The sequence below is a fragment of the Amphiura filiformis genome, chromosome 9 (assembly GCF_039555335.1).
Source record: "Amphiura filiformis chromosome 9, Afil_fr2py, whole genome shotgun sequence".
Taxonomy (NCBI): Eukaryota; Metazoa; Echinodermata; class Ophiuroidea; order Amphilepidida; family Amphiuridae; genus Amphiura; species Amphiura filiformis.
The window spans coordinates 22,227,793-22,245,573 of NC_092636.1; the positions used below are offsets into that span (position 1 = coordinate 22,227,793).

At 35.9% G+C, this 17,781-nt stretch overlaps 1 protein-coding gene across 2 annotated transcripts in view; it reads right to left on the reverse strand.

Moving 5' to 3' along the window:
- The window catches only part of LOC140160748 (mitochondria-eating protein-like), a 100,458-nt gene that overhangs the window by 20,197 nt on the left and 62,480 nt on the right, over positions 1-17,781 (reverse strand). For both annotated transcript variants that reach the window (XM_072184048.1, XM_072184047.1), the window contains one exon: positions 13,768-13,897. In XM_072184048.1, coding sequence (XP_072040149.1) covers positions 13,768-13,897 — 130 coding nt within the window. The remainder of the gene's footprint in view (positions 1-13,767; positions 13,898-17,781) is intronic.

Sequence of the window (17,781 nt, forward strand, 5' to 3'; positions counted from 1 at the left end):
ATGGCAAGTAAGAATGTACAGATATTTGGATGCATTGCAAACAAAAACATTATGAGATCAAGACAAATAAGATTTTGTTATTCTAGGTGAGATTTTAGCAAACAGACATGATTGTCAATGGAATAGCAATTAGATTACACTTTGTGTAATACAGATTTGCCATTCCCCATAAATATTGCCAACAAATCATCACATTTCATGATCTAGTTCACAAAATCACAACAATGATAGCTTTGTTAATGCATGTTCCAATAGACACAGCTATATGACTATTCTTATATGTTAATCACATCCATATTTTGGGTTCCTCCCACCATCCCGGACTGTGTGAACAAAAGGCACCGACTTGTATAAAGTTAACTTTCGTAAGTTTTTGGATTTCATAATATGCAATTTCAAAAACTTTTACAAGGCAGCCTTTAAACCCCGACTTTGCCAGCTGCGCTATTATTAAAACATAAAATAAAGGCCTGTGTATTGTATTTCACTGAATTAAAGTACGTACTACCATATATTGAAGTGTTTTTGTGAGCATTAATGTTGGCACTATGCACATCTTCTGCATGTTTTGAAAGTAAACAGGCAGAATTGTAAGGAAGCAGTATGTTACCCATTATCCTTCCTCATGGCGAGACGGAAAAGGAAGGACTTAAATGATTTCATATAATCTCACAGAAATGGCAAACAAAATGGGGAAAGTATTCATGGTTCTAGTTTCAAATATGATTTTCTATGTGCAGAGCTAAAATATTCATTTTAGTGTAAGCAAATTACGAATATTATGCATCTGATTCCACAACATTTTGTTTCTTTCCTATGGGTGTCATTCAGTTCCGTAACAACACTTCCTTTTCTTTGTCTACTTTTTATTTTCTTAGTTTCCTTTCTCTCTTTATTCCTTGTTATATGCCCACATCAAAGCAGTGGAACAAACTTTTAAGTTTACATGAGTTCAAATTGTCTTCTGTAAATAGCCAAAGCACAGATTCATTTAAATTCACAGCCTATAACAAACATGCTTTCTAAAGATTTGATGGATGTTTTTTTTGTTTGAAGTTTTCATTCATGTAATTTGGAAACATGAATGTTGACAATACAGCTTTGGGGACTAACTTTTGGAGAAAAATTCTACAAAAAATGGCAATGTTGGCAAAAGTTGCACTTCAAGCAAAGCCATGTGTGATATCAGAAAGCTTTAAAACTTTTTTTTCAAAATTTGGAGCAGTTGTTAAAAGTATTGTATACCATGAATACCAGCTCATAAGATCCTTTTTCAAAATTCGGAGTAGTTGTTAAAAGTATTGTATGAATCATGAATACCAGCTCGTAAGATCTTGAGGTTTATCAAATATCAAAAATATGAAGGAAAAAAAATCATTTTACCTCTTTTTTGAGAACTAAGACCTACAGGTTCAACATTTGAATTCCTATACAATTCCCCTGAAGATGAATGTAGCCAATAGTATTTTCTTTAAAATTATTTTTCAAAGAGTGTGTCGCAAAAATCTAAAAATCACATGCAGTACCAGAGTGAAATTTAGATTTGACTTACGTCGTGGCTGGTTGCATTATAACGCACATTCAAATCCACACAAAAAATGAGCAATTATTGTGAACGTATTGCACTGAATGACATGTGTTAACCTGCAGTGATCCACATCAATTCCAGTCTATTACAGCGGAAATTATTTCATTTTGCCAGAGTGGATTGCAAATGCAGTGAGGTATGAATGCACCTTTACATAATTGTGAGATACAAAATAAAACTGTCATGTCCTGAACTCAAGGCAAATAACAACAAAAATTTCAATTGCAGCAACAACATGTTCTCCATCCACCAACCCCTAACTGCAGTCAGATATATAAACATGTGAAGGAAAGGACTGAAGGCAAACAAGGTTTTCAATTTCTTGACTCTGTAGCTTTGCTTAGAGAAATCTGTTGTATTTAATACATTATTAAGGTGATGGCAATAAACCGTTAAAATAAACACACACACACGAAAGCACACAACTATATATCTGCAGGCTTGAATCTTAATAAAAAAGCTTTTGCTTGGTCTTTCTAGCCTAAAACACACGGCGGTATAGTCCTACACGGTGGAGATTTTGACAGTACTTACCTTCAAAATGTTGAACATCAGAAAGTTATAAGTTGGACTAATTGAATTTCAGGTATTTAGTTCCGATTCAGTTGAGTACCTAAATGAAATCTTCATATGTCAAATTGGTTTCTACATATTGAGCAGTTGATTCTTGTAAGCTTGATTAAGTCACCAGAATTTCTTCCAATCTAGTGGGATGCTGAAGGGAATGTCAATGTTGTTTTAATCACAACTGACTTGTGATGGAAAAGAAAACAAAAATGGGCTACTCCAGTTAAAAGTCATACACCCTATTAAGAAGACATACCTTAATCTCCCACAGAGGGGGTGTAGATTTCAAATGGAGTCACCCATTCAGGGAGCACCATTTGAAATTCACATTCCCTGTGTGGACGGTTAGGGTAATGTCTTCCATAAGGGAGTATGAACTTCAACGGGAACAGCTTAAATTATGAGAACGACTAACTAACCAGTCTGAAATGGAACCGGTTAAGTTCTAGTGGATACAAGAACTAATACTGCATCAAATTGCATCTATCATCATGCCATTAATGATATTTTGGCATTTAATGATGACATATCATTTCAGGCAATGGACTTGATGAAAGATAAAATGGCTGGAAGAAAAACAAGTGGAACCAAGTGAAACAATCAGTCTATATTCAACCAAACTTGATGTTTGTGTGAAAGATGTATTAGCTTCGAGTTATTTTAACACTAAATCAAGCATTCTCAATCACGTCAATGAGCGGGAAAAAGAATGTGTATAAATGCAAACAACATATAATGTGTTGTATCTGCTAAATAAGTCAGTACTGACATCAATGTGTGTACAGATCCATTTAGAAAGTGTCCATTTTTCATCTACTAGTAATGTCAATTGACAGCCAAAGTGACTTCAAGTTGTTTTATTTATGTTGTCTTAATTGAATTTTTCTCATCTTTACAATAAATCAATGACTGTATGTGTCAATGGAAAGAAGCATTTTAGATTGGGTGATGTTCAATTGCATAAATCAATGACTGTATGTCAATGGACAGCAGCATTTGAAATTGGGTAAAATTTCAATCCGATATAGGCGCAGGATTTTAAAAGTTGGGGGTTCGAAAAAAATGTCTAAATTTCCCCAAATAATACTCCCAACTGAAGCGGTCACTGGGTTTAGCAGTCCTCTGGATATTTTAGGGATAGCATGGATTGCCAAGGTCAAAAGAACGTAGGAGTACCACTGGTTATACTAAAAGATTCTAAGAAATGGCGCCACAATTTGATTAGTCTATGGCTGGTTGGATTAACATATCATCACTTCTATACATAAATGTCAACAACATCACTCGCAATTGATTAATTAAAAGAAAAATGTCACTCCTTTTAAACTAAATACAGCATAAAATGTTAATGCAACTATCTATTTGATAGTATCTGAAGTTAAATGAAATTGCTACAACATCTAAGTAAATTACAACCCACATCATACACGACTTATCAGTGTTGTGACCTTTAAGGAGAGCTTAAAATAGATCAGTTGTAAAAATGAAACCATTTTCATTATTGCAGAAACAAAAAGTACTTTAAGGAAAAATAATAGCCTTAAGCATAGTTACTGAGTGATTGAATCATAATTGTGATGAGGTTACTAAGAAAATAACTACCATTACCATCATGTAATGTAGGTCAAATGAAAGTATGGTGCATCACTGTGTCATCCAGGCGGCGAGTGGCATGATAGAGCCGGCAACTTGCGAAACCGCCTGCCCGTATGGCATTTTCCATATACTCAGTTAGTTTTGTGGGGTTCATTATCGAACCCCAAAGGTTTTAGCTTGTATTTATATTATTTAATAACATAGGCCTATTTGTTTGTGATATTTCAAGTGTTTTAAAATTTCAAAATATTCCCATTCAATTACACGGTTGACGATGAAAATTTACTGAATTTAGAGAATGCACAGCGACCACCACCTGGTATGGTGCATCACTGTGTCATCTTGTGTCAAATCATATTTCATCCTTGCCATTTTCTCCACAATCACAATGAGTTATGGTGTAAGGCACAAGTTTTTTTGTTAGGTTTATGATTCTGTGCGTGGTGGCCAAGTGCAGCGTCCGCCTCACGATCGGGAGGGCGCGGGTTCGAACCCCGGCCGGGCCATACCAAAGGCTTTGAAAATGGTACCTAGTGCCTTCTTGCCAGGCGTTCGGAATTGAAAGAATGGAGTAGGGAAAGTTAAACACACGGAGATAATATAGGCGCCGCCCAATATGGGTCAAAAGGCTTGGGAAGGATTTAACTTTAACTAACTTATGATTCTGTGCCTCAGCAGCAAAAAGACATGCAAAAAAGTACTTTTTATGACATTTTTCAGTATATCCATGAAGAATGCTTATTCCAAAAATTTCTGTCGATTCCGATTTTGCGTTTAATTGCAAGTTATGATGTGTATTACACTGCTTCATAGGCCACTGTGTTGTAATTTTGTTCTGGTGAACCAGAATGAAATACAAATTTGATGATATTTTCACAAAATGAATTAGTCTGCAACACATTTTTTGTATAAACAATATGTAGCCAGTGGTTTCCAGCGCCGTATTCCTTCCAATAAAGCGCCCATGCCCCATTAAGTGTCCACCCAGGGTATTTTTAATTTGCTAAAGGGTACCATTAATGTTGAAGTGATGGATAGACGTCGATGCAGTAAAATAGCCTTTTTGGTCATTCTGATTTCAGGGCTATATACAGAGCTATGAATCCATTTTGAATGATTTTCATCTTTCTTTAGAAAAGTAATGCTTTACATCCGGCTTAAAATTGAATTGCGAAACAAATTCTTGGAATTTGTGAATAAAAACTATTTTTACATTAAAAAAATGATTAAATGTTTACATCCGGCTTAAAATTGAATTGCAAAACAAATTCTTGGAATCGGTGAATAAAAACTGTTTTTACATTAAAAAAATTATAAAACCTACAAATCTGTTCATAAACTCATATAAAACTAATAATCTTGCAATCACTGTTCCCTTGCAGCAATAATTTACCTTCAATTGCTTTGTATTTTTATAAGGCATCATGCAGTCAAAGCCAGAAGGCCTGTAAACCATTGGGCTATTCCAGTTCAAATACATACACCCCCTAACAGGGACAGTGAATATTTTCAAATGGGGTTACCTGATTGGGTGACTCCATTTGAAATCTACATCCCCTGTGCGGGGGAGTAAAGTCATGTCTTCCATAGGGGGTGTATGGATTTTAACTGGAATAGTCCAATGCTACGTACGTCCTCTAGGGAAAAAGCAATTGGTCTTGGAAGTGGCACACTATAGTTATTTGTAATCAAAATTCCATCATAGCCTTGTTGACCGCCTTGAGCAGATAGTTTGTCTAGATTTGATAAGGAAGTCGTATATATGTATGTATTAAGTGAATCATAACTTAGAAAGAAAGGCATTTTTCGTTGTAAGCAACTGATATATACTTGCTCATGTTCCTAGAAATGAAAGAAAATGTTTAATTGTCTACTGTACTGATTATCTTCAGGAACTTTCCTAGTTGCAAATTGTAAGGCAGGTTGGTTTTCGTAATCATTTATAGCAATCAAACACCCATACCACACCTGCCAGCAACCGTGGACATTGCTTATTGCTATCAAACTGAGGACATCTGAATCAATTGACAAACTATTGAATGAGTAACCTAAGTTTATGAAAAAGAAAACAAAAGCGAGGAAAAAAATTGGGGATTTATAATGCACAATATCGGACGTATCTCTCAAAAGTATTTGGCATGCAGATCTCGGCAAACTGAATATAGGGCTGCTTTGCAGGTAGACCCACAGCTAGGACCATGGTTTGAATGTGAAAAGTCTTGTGTGCAACCTCGGTTGCAGTAAACATGCACACACCCCACATCCAATCAACCTCCCCTAGACACACCCTTTTAAGTTTGAGAATATCAAACTTGAAACATGCCCCTGTCAACTATTGTACAATGTAAAATACCAGTTGAAATACTTGTAATTCAACTGGTTTAAACTTTTTTTTTCAACTAGTTTTATAACTATTTGTTCAACCGGGTTGGTAAGAAAGAAAATGTCCTGTGTGTTTAGTGCACTGTCCTCAAGAGGTTTGGTTAAAAAAGACTTTATCACATAATTTTTTTTTTGTCCTAGATTTTTTCCCTAGATTTACCTTTACCTGAAAATATTTTCTACAGATATTAAACAATATCCGGGAGACAATATTATAAAAAAACTTCTAGAAGATGAAAATCTATTTATCTTCTAGAAGTGAAGTTTCATTAGCTACTTTAAAAACTAGTATTTCCAATTTGTTGATAAGTACATCTGAACCTACACTACGGAAGTCTATAAGCTCACAATTTCCCATCCAGACAAGCTAGTACGATTATTGGTGATACAAAGATGTGTTAAGGAATAAATTGGATTTTGCTCCCCCTGTAGGTTATAGGTTTAAAACATTGCCAAAGGAAATATTTTTATTACAAGTCCAAAGTGCTTCAATTACAAATGTTGTGAAGTTGCATACAGGCAATAGACTAACAATGCATAGCATTTGTGAATACATGTGTTGTTGGACCAAAGATAGGGGCCACTTTTTTCAGGGGAAGTGAATTTCAAAGGGCTACAAATTTGACAATTTGCTTGAAATTTTGTTAATTTTTGCCACAAAGAGGAATTTGACATGATTTGTTTGTTTTGGCAGGGTGCAATGCCCTTGTTTTGAGGGAAAGGTACAGAAATTTCAAACCAAAAAATAAAACTGATCTTAAAATGTGACACGATCTGGTCCATGGGGGCCAAAGGCGGCAAATTTGAAACTGAGATAAAGGCAAAAATATGGAGTAAAAAAACAATAAAATACATAAGAAAATACACATCACAAAACCTCATAACTTTAGAACTAAGTATGCTAGACCTTTGGTGTTTTCAGTATATAGCTACTTTAAAAACTAGTATTTCCAATTTGTTGATAAGTTCATCTGAACCTACACTACGGAAGTCTATAAGCTCACAATTTCCCATCCAGACAAGCTAGTACGATTATTGGTGATACAAAGATGTGTTAAGGAATAAATTGGATTTTGCTCCCCCTGTAGGTTATAGGTTTAAAACATTGCCAAAGGAAATATTTTTATTACAAGTCCAAAGTGCTTCAATTACAAATGTTGTGAAGTTGCATACAGGCAATAGACTAACAATGCATAGCACTTGTGAATACATGTGTTGTTGGACCAAAGATGGGGGCCACCTTTTTCAAGGGGAAGTGAATTTCAAAGGGCTACAAATTTGACAATTTGCTTGAAATTTTGTAAATTTTTGCCACAAAGAGGAATTTGGCATGATTTGTTTGTTTTGGCAGGGTGCAATGCCCTCGTTTTTGGGGAAAAGTTGCCCAAATTTCAAACCAAGAATAAAAAGTATCTTGAAATGCAAGGCATATTGAGTGCATTTCAAGATAATTGGCAAAGGTTTTTATGGCCATGAAGTTTCAATGTAAGGAGGTGGTTTTGTCTTTCCAGTTTAAATGCTCTACCACATTATTTTACTATAAAACATAAGGGTGCAGAAGGTGATGTAGATAACCCCCTTGTAGCAGAAACTGACACTGGCTCCATTTTCCTGACTTTGTGACTTAACACCCTTTTAGAACTCTCTCTCTCTCGGTGCCATATCCTAAGACGTTGGCGATCATGTCATGCCACAATTCTCTGTAATAAGCCATCTCCAGAAGCTCTGTCGCTTTATGTTCAGCTCCCCTTTCTTTTAGCCAGTCTTTCAGATTTGATAACCACATCACTCTCTTCCTGCCTCTGCTCCTTGTTCCTTCTATTCTTCCTGTCAATACTAGTTTCTCGAAACCATCCTTTCTGAGGATATGACCAAGGAATTTGAGCTGCTTAACTCTGATTTCACGTAACAGCTTCCAGTTCACATTTGCTCTACTTAGGACATCGTCATTAGACACTTTATCAGTCCACGGGATCTTCATCATTCTTCTAAGGAACCACATCTCGCAGCTCTCCAATCTTCTTTTAATGTCTGTTGTTATTGACCATGCTTCACTTCCATACATTAATACAGGGACGACATAGCAGTTGAGTACCCGAATTCTGGTCTCTATACTGAGGGCACTGTTTTTTAGAACTAGCATCCTCAATTGCAATTGGCTGAATTAACCCTAGGTTTGACACATTCTGGCAACCATGTGTTCTTGTGAGTACTAGACTGGACTTAAAGATATTGTATGTAATGGGTTATTCCTAATTTAAAATTCACACTCCCTGTGTGGACGATTAAGATGATGTCTTCCGTAGGGGGTGTATGGATTTCAACTGGAATATCCCATTTTGGAGCAGACGACGCTGAATGGGAGGCCCCATTTGAAATTCACACTCCCTGTGTGGAAGATTAAGATCATGTCTTCCATATGGGGTGTATGGATTTCAAATGGAATCACCCAATAAACTGGTTAACAAGAAGACAACCATCAAGATAGCATCTCCATAAAGCTTAAGACTATTGAAATCTTTCCATACATCAAACAAATGGCTACTGACATTTGGATATAGTTGTTAGGAAGAAATACATTTGCAGGATAATGGAGAATGGTGCTCATCTTTTCAAGATAAGAAATAAAACCTATCACTAATTGCTGGCACATTAACTAGGGTGGGTTATATGGTATTAAGTACTACAGAAATACTGCAGTGGTTTTATTGGACCAGCATATAAAACAAAGTTGCATAAGTCACTTGCTTTATTTGACAGTTTGATAAAAGATGAAAACACATCTTGAAACTTCTTGCATGTATAACTGTCTATCAGCATGATGCTATTTCACTATTTGAAAGGAAAAAAAAAAGATAATCTTGATCCATTTGCAAGCAATTGCTTTGCGGAAGGAAGCAAGTCATAAAATATGTTTTGTATTCATTTAAAAATTATGTACATGGTAAAGACAAATTCATCATATTTTCATACATAATTCTCCATTTTTCTGAAAGTTAATGATATTTTTCATCCTACAATAAACTTTTGTTGTTGTTGTTATTACAGGTGAGCTGCTTGACTATCAACAGTGAACAGCAACCACACACCCAGCCCACATCTAAACAGGAACACTGGCAAGCTTTTTTCCGCATTTTTAGTGCATGTAGATCAACCAGGTGTGCTTCTTAGCATTAACAACTTCCCCCTTCAGTCATATAGGATTTTGAACAATTTATTTTGTGATGAGCTACCCTATCTACAAGGCCAATCTACAAAAGACTAAATTTCCATGATCTGAAGTCCTTGTCACCATTTTTTTTTTCATTTGTGAATGAATGGGTCAAGTTCACAAAATAATGCCAGCAACTCACCCCTGATAGGACTAGCAGCAGTGGACAGGCTAGTATCTGCTATCTACTGAAGATAGCAACATTCACATACAGCCAATGAACATGTTCCAGTGATATTAGGCCAAAACAGAAACTAAAATGGATTTTATTTTCACTCATCACTTTTGCAAAGAAAGTAAATTTCAGTGATTCGAACTTTTTCCAGTTTTGAATAAAATACCATAAAAATCTTCTTTTGGAGGCACTTTCAAAACCACACCTAACTTAAATAAACACAGATGTCTGCCCTTGAATAATGAAATCTATAAAAAACAAACTCATGAATGTTTTACTGCTATAATAGTTTCAAGCTTAAAACTAGTTCTGGAAATTGAAGTAGAAATAAAAATACATTGACCCTTGAAATATCTCGAGGAACTCGTCAATAAATGTAGCAACTATTCAACACAAGTAATCAAAGAGTGTTACAAGCCTCCCACACACACAAGAATTGTCTATTCTATACAAGTACCATCCAAGTGGTTTACAAGTAAATTGAGTTAGCCTTGAATCTTTTTTGTACAATCTTTAACTATTTCACACATGAGAAATGTTCCATTTAAATTGGCATGAGATGTGCATCTATTTCAATTCCAACTGACAAGTGAAAGTAACTTCATTTTGTCGCATTGTGGGGTATGGTGCGATCAATCACAAATACACACTTGCTGGTTTTATTTCTTATTGTTGGTATGACATCTACAAACAGAAAATGTACAGGACTTAAAATATATTGAAGGATCAGACTTGCTTATTCATTCATTCATTCATTCATTTTATTTCCATAAAAAACTGACATTCACAAAAACAATCAAATTAAAAATTTACAGAAAACAACACATTATGGAGGAAGAGGCTAGAAGGCCAATAAGGCCAGATATATCGCCTCCCCCTAGAAATTATAAAGTTACAAATAACATTTATACAAAAAATCAATCAAACATCACATAAAAAGGAATCACTAACCAAAAGACAAGACAAGGACGGTGCTCAAAGATAATATATTAAGTATATTTTGAGATTAACATTTCTTTTAATTGATAACGGAAATGTTTAATAGATCTGGAGTTTTTCACAAAAATACCTAGTGAATTCCAAAGGATGGGGCCTTTAGTACGGATTGTGTGATCAGAAAAAACTTTTTTGTTTTTAGTCAAATTTAAGTCGTTTACATGTCTTGTCTTGTAGTTATGTACATCTGAGCGTTTGGAAAAATAATTATTAAATATAAGAGGGAGTTCATTAATAGAATACTTGTACATGAATGTACCCAAAAACAACATTTCTTCATGGACATTTTAGTCAAGACTGATTCCTCAACTCCCGTAGTTGTACACTTTATGTAAACATCCTTTACATTGAGGATTTCCATCAGTAAGTGTAACATTTCAGCAAGACACTTCAGTAAATAAATAAATAAATGTTGATATTTATATAGCGCTTTATGCCGTAAACAGCCTCAAAGCGCTTTACATTTATTCCGCCGTCATTAGAATATGTCGGAACCACGTTTGCAGCCTACAAGTGCAACGACTATGACTACCCCTAACAGCTTCCCATTGCACCTGGGTGGGGTGAGGCAAGCGAGGCAAAGCGCCTTGCCCAAGGGCGCAACACGGTGGTGGCACGGGAATCGAACCCACGCACGTCGAGCAACGGTCAGCAACCTCTCGGATTATGAGTCCAAGGCCGTAACCACTGAGCCACCGTGCCCTTTCAGTAGTGGTCATAAAAGATGCTTTCACAAGGTACAAAACTCATATGTGACACATATGAGTCACATGTCGGCAATTTTCAATTAAAACTTTTTTACATCATTTTCTGGCAGTTTACAAATGCCACATTTTGATGCAAAAAGTTATGAGCAATTTATCACTGGTTGAAAACAATATAAAACAAAAGAATTTGAACACTGTTTTTGCCAATATCTCAAAAACAATATTAGCGACATCCGACTCATCCCCCTTGATCATGTCAAATATTGAAATCAAAATTATGAGACTTTTAATGAATGGTTCAGATTAATGAAATCAGTTTACTAAATGAATCCAGTTTAGTTATTTGACTGATAATTCCATTTTACTCACCTCAACCTTGTAAAGCAAGAGGGTCAACTGTGTGAAGGTTTATGACAAGCATGTAAAAAGGTGATACTCTTACTGATGAATTATGCAAACTTCATACAACATAATCTGTCAAGCATATACATCAATATTCCTCAAATAGTATTCAAAATACTAGATTTGACATCCAAGTAGCAAAGTGCCAAAGCACTTAGGACTCTAGCTACAACTTGATACCTGTTTTGCCTTCAAGTAACAAATTTGAGTTCTTTGAATGGGTCATTTGAAAAGTTCTGTCACCATACTTATATTCAGTGTAACTATTTGAAACTTTTCGGACTTGTCTGCATTAGAAGGCCGCTTCAGGGAGTGTACCTAGCCCTCCTCCCCTAAAATTACATTAAAAACAATTAAAAAGGGGAAAAACCCCCATTTTTTATTTGCTTTTGCGACTTTGACCGCAATATTTTGACACTCACCCCAAACTGGCCAATAGAGTCAAAAAATAGAGTAAAATTTGGTCGAGCGTACCTCAAACTGGAAGTAGTCAAATAAAATTATCAGTCCCTTTTCATTACGTTTCACTACCTGAAGAGAATTGATCAGAAATTGAATTCCCTTCTGAGGTTAGTATCTGTCAATGAATTGACCAGATCACCAGGCTGTCATTACAGCTAGAGGTAGTATATGACACACATAGGGCAATGAGTTACATAAAATTACCTGGTATGGTATTTAGTTCCCAGGAAGTGAGTTTTACCTGAGGCGATTTGTGGTTAAATGTTGATCCCCACTATAAGAGTTATTCCCGTCGATTTGGTTGAAAAAGGAGGTGAGACACGTTCAATTCTGTTCAGGTAGTAAAACCTAATGCTTACATATTTTTGTCTTCTCCACAATTTGATATATTGGAAGTGATCATTAATCTGAAATTTCAGAATGAGAAAAAGAGACCACTTTTTTTTATTCCTGTACTTACCTTGTGATGATTGTATTTGGTTGGTTGAAGCAGACATTTTTGTCGTTTTTATTTTGCACATATTTTAAAAAGAATCTTTGAAGTTTACTACCAATTACTACAGCATTTTAGCATAGAAACTAATATAGATATCAATAGAGGCCGTAAGCCTTTCGCCATCTTGTGGGTACAAATGATCTGTGTGTTCATGCGTCAGACACTACCCGATAACACAATAGTGTTATCACGCATCAATGCAGCGATATATGATATATATTTTCTAAACACGGAATAAAACAAAATTTACCGGAGCCGACTTTACCGCTGATTCGTAGTGTACGACCACATATGAGTGTAGGCAGAATTTTTTGAATGACCCTCATATATTTTGCATACTTATCTTATTACATGACTTCTCAGGTTATAGGTAATTACATGAATTAAGTGGCTATAGCTAAGGGCCTTAAGTCAAATCTCTCACTCTGCAATGGGCCATTCCAGTTGAAATCCATAAACTCTGTATAGAAGATATGACCTTAATCTTCCACACAGGAAGTGTGAATTTCAAATGGGGGTTACCTGAATTACCTCTATTTGAAATCAACACCCCATGTGTGGGAGATTAAGGTCATGTCTTCCATAGCGGGTGTATGGCTTTCAAATGGAACAGCCTAATCTGATACATAGGATATAATAAGAAACTAGATACTGGAACCTCTGATGATTGCAGGCATGTCCATCTCTCATACATGGCACAGCATTGATATCAGTAGTATACAATCTGCCTACTGGGCTATTCCAGAAATTTTCCACACCCCCCAAAGATGACAAAGTTAAATTTAACAAAATAATGTGGGATTTCGCATGGGTGATTTCAGTTTGGGTTTGGGTGTGTATATCTATTTCTTGATGTGATGTGTGTGACAGCAGTTTTAAATAGAAAGTTGAAAAATAAGGGATTTTGTGTAATGGATCTATCTATGGTGATGGGGTTTTGGGGTGACAGAGTATGAGTGTCTGAAAAAAAGGGGGTCTTTGGGTGACAGCGATGCTGAAAATTGGGATTTGATCATCTCTTAAATCTTGAACTGCCTCTACTAAATGCACATGCAGGTTCAGTATTGACCCAGTTGTTTACAGATCACTTGCACTGCCTATAAAGGTGTGATACACAAGTTATGTGACAGACATATTAGTAGAGGATGCATAGCAATACAGCAATGTTCCATTGTGCAAACTTACCATGCTAGCGCCACGTCGTGTGACAGCTTCTCCCTTGAGTAACACCCTGTTATTGGAATCCAATAGTGCCGGCCAGATGTAATGAGCTACTAATGGCGCAGAGTATTCAGAATCATAGCTACGACGGTACCTGCAATTATCGACGCAAAGAAGCAATCAAGTTTATTTTCACAACTAGAATGATCGAATGAAAACCTTCCAGTATATTTCAATTCATCAATACATCTTTAGTTCTTTTTGGATTCCAAGAAAAAAAAGTAGGTTACTTCAGAACCAGAGTGATTGAGAATGTTTATTTATCTTAATACTAGAAGCTGACATATTGATATAGTTTGTAGAAATAGAAAGCCCCAGAAGATAATTCATCAAATCAAATGATTTTTATAGAATGGTATTAATATCTAATGGTATCATTTTTAAACTATTTGAAATAACTGATTAAAAAAAAGGACCATTCAGGAATTTCATCAAGAAGAATCAATTTTATTATGGTATTTAATAGCATAGCTGATCTAGATATGGTGTTAAATTAAACTTTTGTAGAAAAAAAAAGGGCAAGAAAATACATATTGGATGAGATCTGAAATGCAATCACTGGTTTAATGTTCCACCAGAATGGGCCATTCCAGTTGAAATCCACACTCCCCTTGTGGAAGATTTTGGAAATACCTTCCACAGGAGGAGTAAGTTTTTCAAATGTAATTGGTCAGAGTTAATCATTTTGAAACCCTTACTCCCCCTGTATTACGGTTTTACCTTTATCTTCCCCAACTGGAGTGAGTATGTCAAATGGAAGTTACCCAATTGTCTATTCTATTCAAAACTTATACTCCCTCTGTGGAAGACATGAGCTAAATCTTCCACAGGGGGAGTGTGGATTTCAACTGGAATAGCCCAATCACCAGAATGAATGAATCTTACAATCTGTAAATTCAAGTAGCATGTGATGGATGTATAACGACACACACTTTTGGCAGTGAGTGTGTTTCTGTCTGATAGTGTAATTTGTTTTGAGCAACAGTAAGCAATGAGATTGTACATCTTCTATACATCATGCATAGGTAATGAAGATAAGCTGTCATTATAAGAAAGAAGGAATGAGTAACCAACCCAAAGTTGTTCAATTAAACTACACAACATATAAGTGAAACTAAAAAAAAAAAGCAAGGGAGTGACTGAAACCCGGCCCACAACCTTCTGTTTCTAGTCGAATGCTCCCTATCCATTACCATTAGGCCACCAGCTCCTATTGATAAATGATTTTTTCTGCAGTGTATAGTCATCCGGAATTTATCCCATTATGTTTCTTGTGCCCGATGCATACCTCATTACCTACTTAAAACTGTCATTATAGTGACAAAATTATTTAGTGTACTTTTACATAATAGCTGTTTTTTGTCTAGTTCACTGACATCATGGGCATACTTGCTCCCAAAATGCCATAATATAAGATTATTATGCTAAGGTTTAGGTGAATCACTCAGTGCATCTTTAACCGACTACCAAATCTTATTTACTCGAAGATCATTTATTCAATACTTGTTAGTTTATGTGTAACTGGGCTAGCTTACTGCAGTCTATACTTACCCCCACATATCTAGATCAAATCAATCTTTCATGTAACTAAAGTTAAATTACTTTGAATACCTTGCAGGGCTGTGTAATAATGTTTTTTCTTAGTTATTCTTAGGCAAATTGATTTCTTCTGAAACTGTATGTACAGATTAATAACCACTATTGAGATTTAGGGGGAATTTCGAGACGCAGTGGTGAAATGTTTGTTCAATACAAAAGGTAAAATATAATAGTTGCATATGTTTTGCATGCATGTGTGGGGGGTGCGTTTGTAAAAGGTGTGAAACGGGGATACATTCCCGTACAATTCCGATAAACTGGGGATACACCTGCAAACGGGGATATCCCAGATTTTCTTACTATGCTAACATACCTGCCAACTTTTGAAAACTAGAAATAGGGACACTTGCGAAGCGGAGCAAGCGTAGCGCTCGCGACTACGGCCGGGAGTCCAGGGGCCCGCTTAAGGGACTAAGCCCCCAAGCCAGAGGGTTTCTACACATTTTACACTACAGGAGACACCATTTCTGAGGGGAAACTACATTTAAATGGATTAAAAAATAAGGTTATTTTGACAAAACAAGTTTGCCTAGATAACAGCCTTGAAGAATATTTATTATATATGCAATCTTCTTCAAGACTGTTATCTTGACTTATTTTCTCAAAATTATACCGTAAAATATGCAAATAAGGTACCTAAGCCCAGGCAATGTTAGCAGATTTAGCACACCAAAAGACCACTTTTGACATAAAAACCTGTTTTAGACTTTTTTGAAAACCAAAAGTGGTTTCACATGTTCACTTTCCTATACTTTTGTACATGAGAGACATTCTTCAAAGTTCTTTTTTTGCCTAATAACATGGCCTACGTGGCTGAAATTGATATATATAATGCGCAATATAAAAATGATGATTCATCAAATTTTTGACCCCTCCCCCTGCTTTTTTTTTTTTAATTTTCAAAAAATATTTTTGGCCAAAAAAGCAAGTTATAAATTTACTTGCTATTCAAGGTTGGAAACCAGAGAAATATTGCAACAACAAAAAAAATTGCCAATTTATTTTTACAACATTGGATAAAGTTGTACATGTTAATTAATTTTGCTTCTATTGAACAGCTAGCAATGTATACTAATTCAATGTGTCCCTGACTGTTCAATAGAAGCAAAAGTAATCAAAATGTACAACTTTATCCAACTTTGTAAAAAAAAATTGGCATTTAAAAAAAAAAAGTAGCAGTATTTCTATGGTTTCCAACCTTCAATAACAAGTAATTTAGGGCCTATAAATTTTGAAAATTAAAAAAAAAAAAAAAAAAAAATTATTTTTAGAAAATCAGGAACTCCCGAAATAAAAACTTTTTCGGGGGTCTAAAATCGTGATGTCCCGCCAAAATCGGGACACTTGGCAGGTATGTGCTAATGGGGCTATAATAACCCCCCAAGAGGGCGCTAAATGCATTAGTTAGACATAGGGACTGAGCTCCCCTATATTGCATAGTACAGAATCAGACGAATAAGTGGGGACAAAGTGGGGACATTTCCACACATGCATAGCGACATATCGAAGTCGCGGTTGGATAGTCCCAGACGGGCGTACACACACACATGTCCCCCCGTACACGTTTTACAAGCAGGGGTGTACACACACATTTCTATTATATCATGCAATGATTTAACCCTGAAAACTTTTCTTATGAGGACCGTACGTTGCACATTTTCCCAGAACCTTTTTCAAAATGGTCAATGATCACATATTTGCTCCAAGTTTATTTTTCCAAGGATCATGTGCCTAACACCCACATTTTATACGTGTGTAGTGGCCTCTCAGGTGATGTGCTTGTATTTTTATGTTTGTACATTTTGTGTGTATGCATGATATTTCTGAAAGCATAGACATGTATCATTTCATATGAAGAAAGAGAGCGTGGCCTAGCGGTTAAGGCATAGGACTGTGAACCCAAGGGTCAAGGGTTCGAATCCCAGGTCCGGCTCTTTGTGTCCTTGAGCAAGACACTTCACTCTACTTGCTTAGTGCTTGGAGGGCACTTTAAGCTGTCGGTCCCGTGTACATGCATATTTTTCACATTAATGTAGTGTGCACGTTAAAGAACGCCACAGGCTATTCGAAAAGAGCAGGGGATCATCCGGTCATGTTGACTGTACTTCAAAATACACTCATCTACTCTAGGTTCCAGAGTAAAAATTAAGTACAGCTTGTCTGTACGCAGTGCGACAATACTCATACATATGAGGGAGGCACTTATAAGGAAGAAGAAAGTTTCACTGCACAACAAAAAAATAAAACAATTGACAACTTTCTCCCACTTACTGCAAAATTGATGTTTCCAACTACCCAAGTTCAATTGTAATCAATGTTTAGCATTTTCTATATCAAAGCTCTACTTGTACCCTCCTGGCACTTTGTGTCTCATATTTA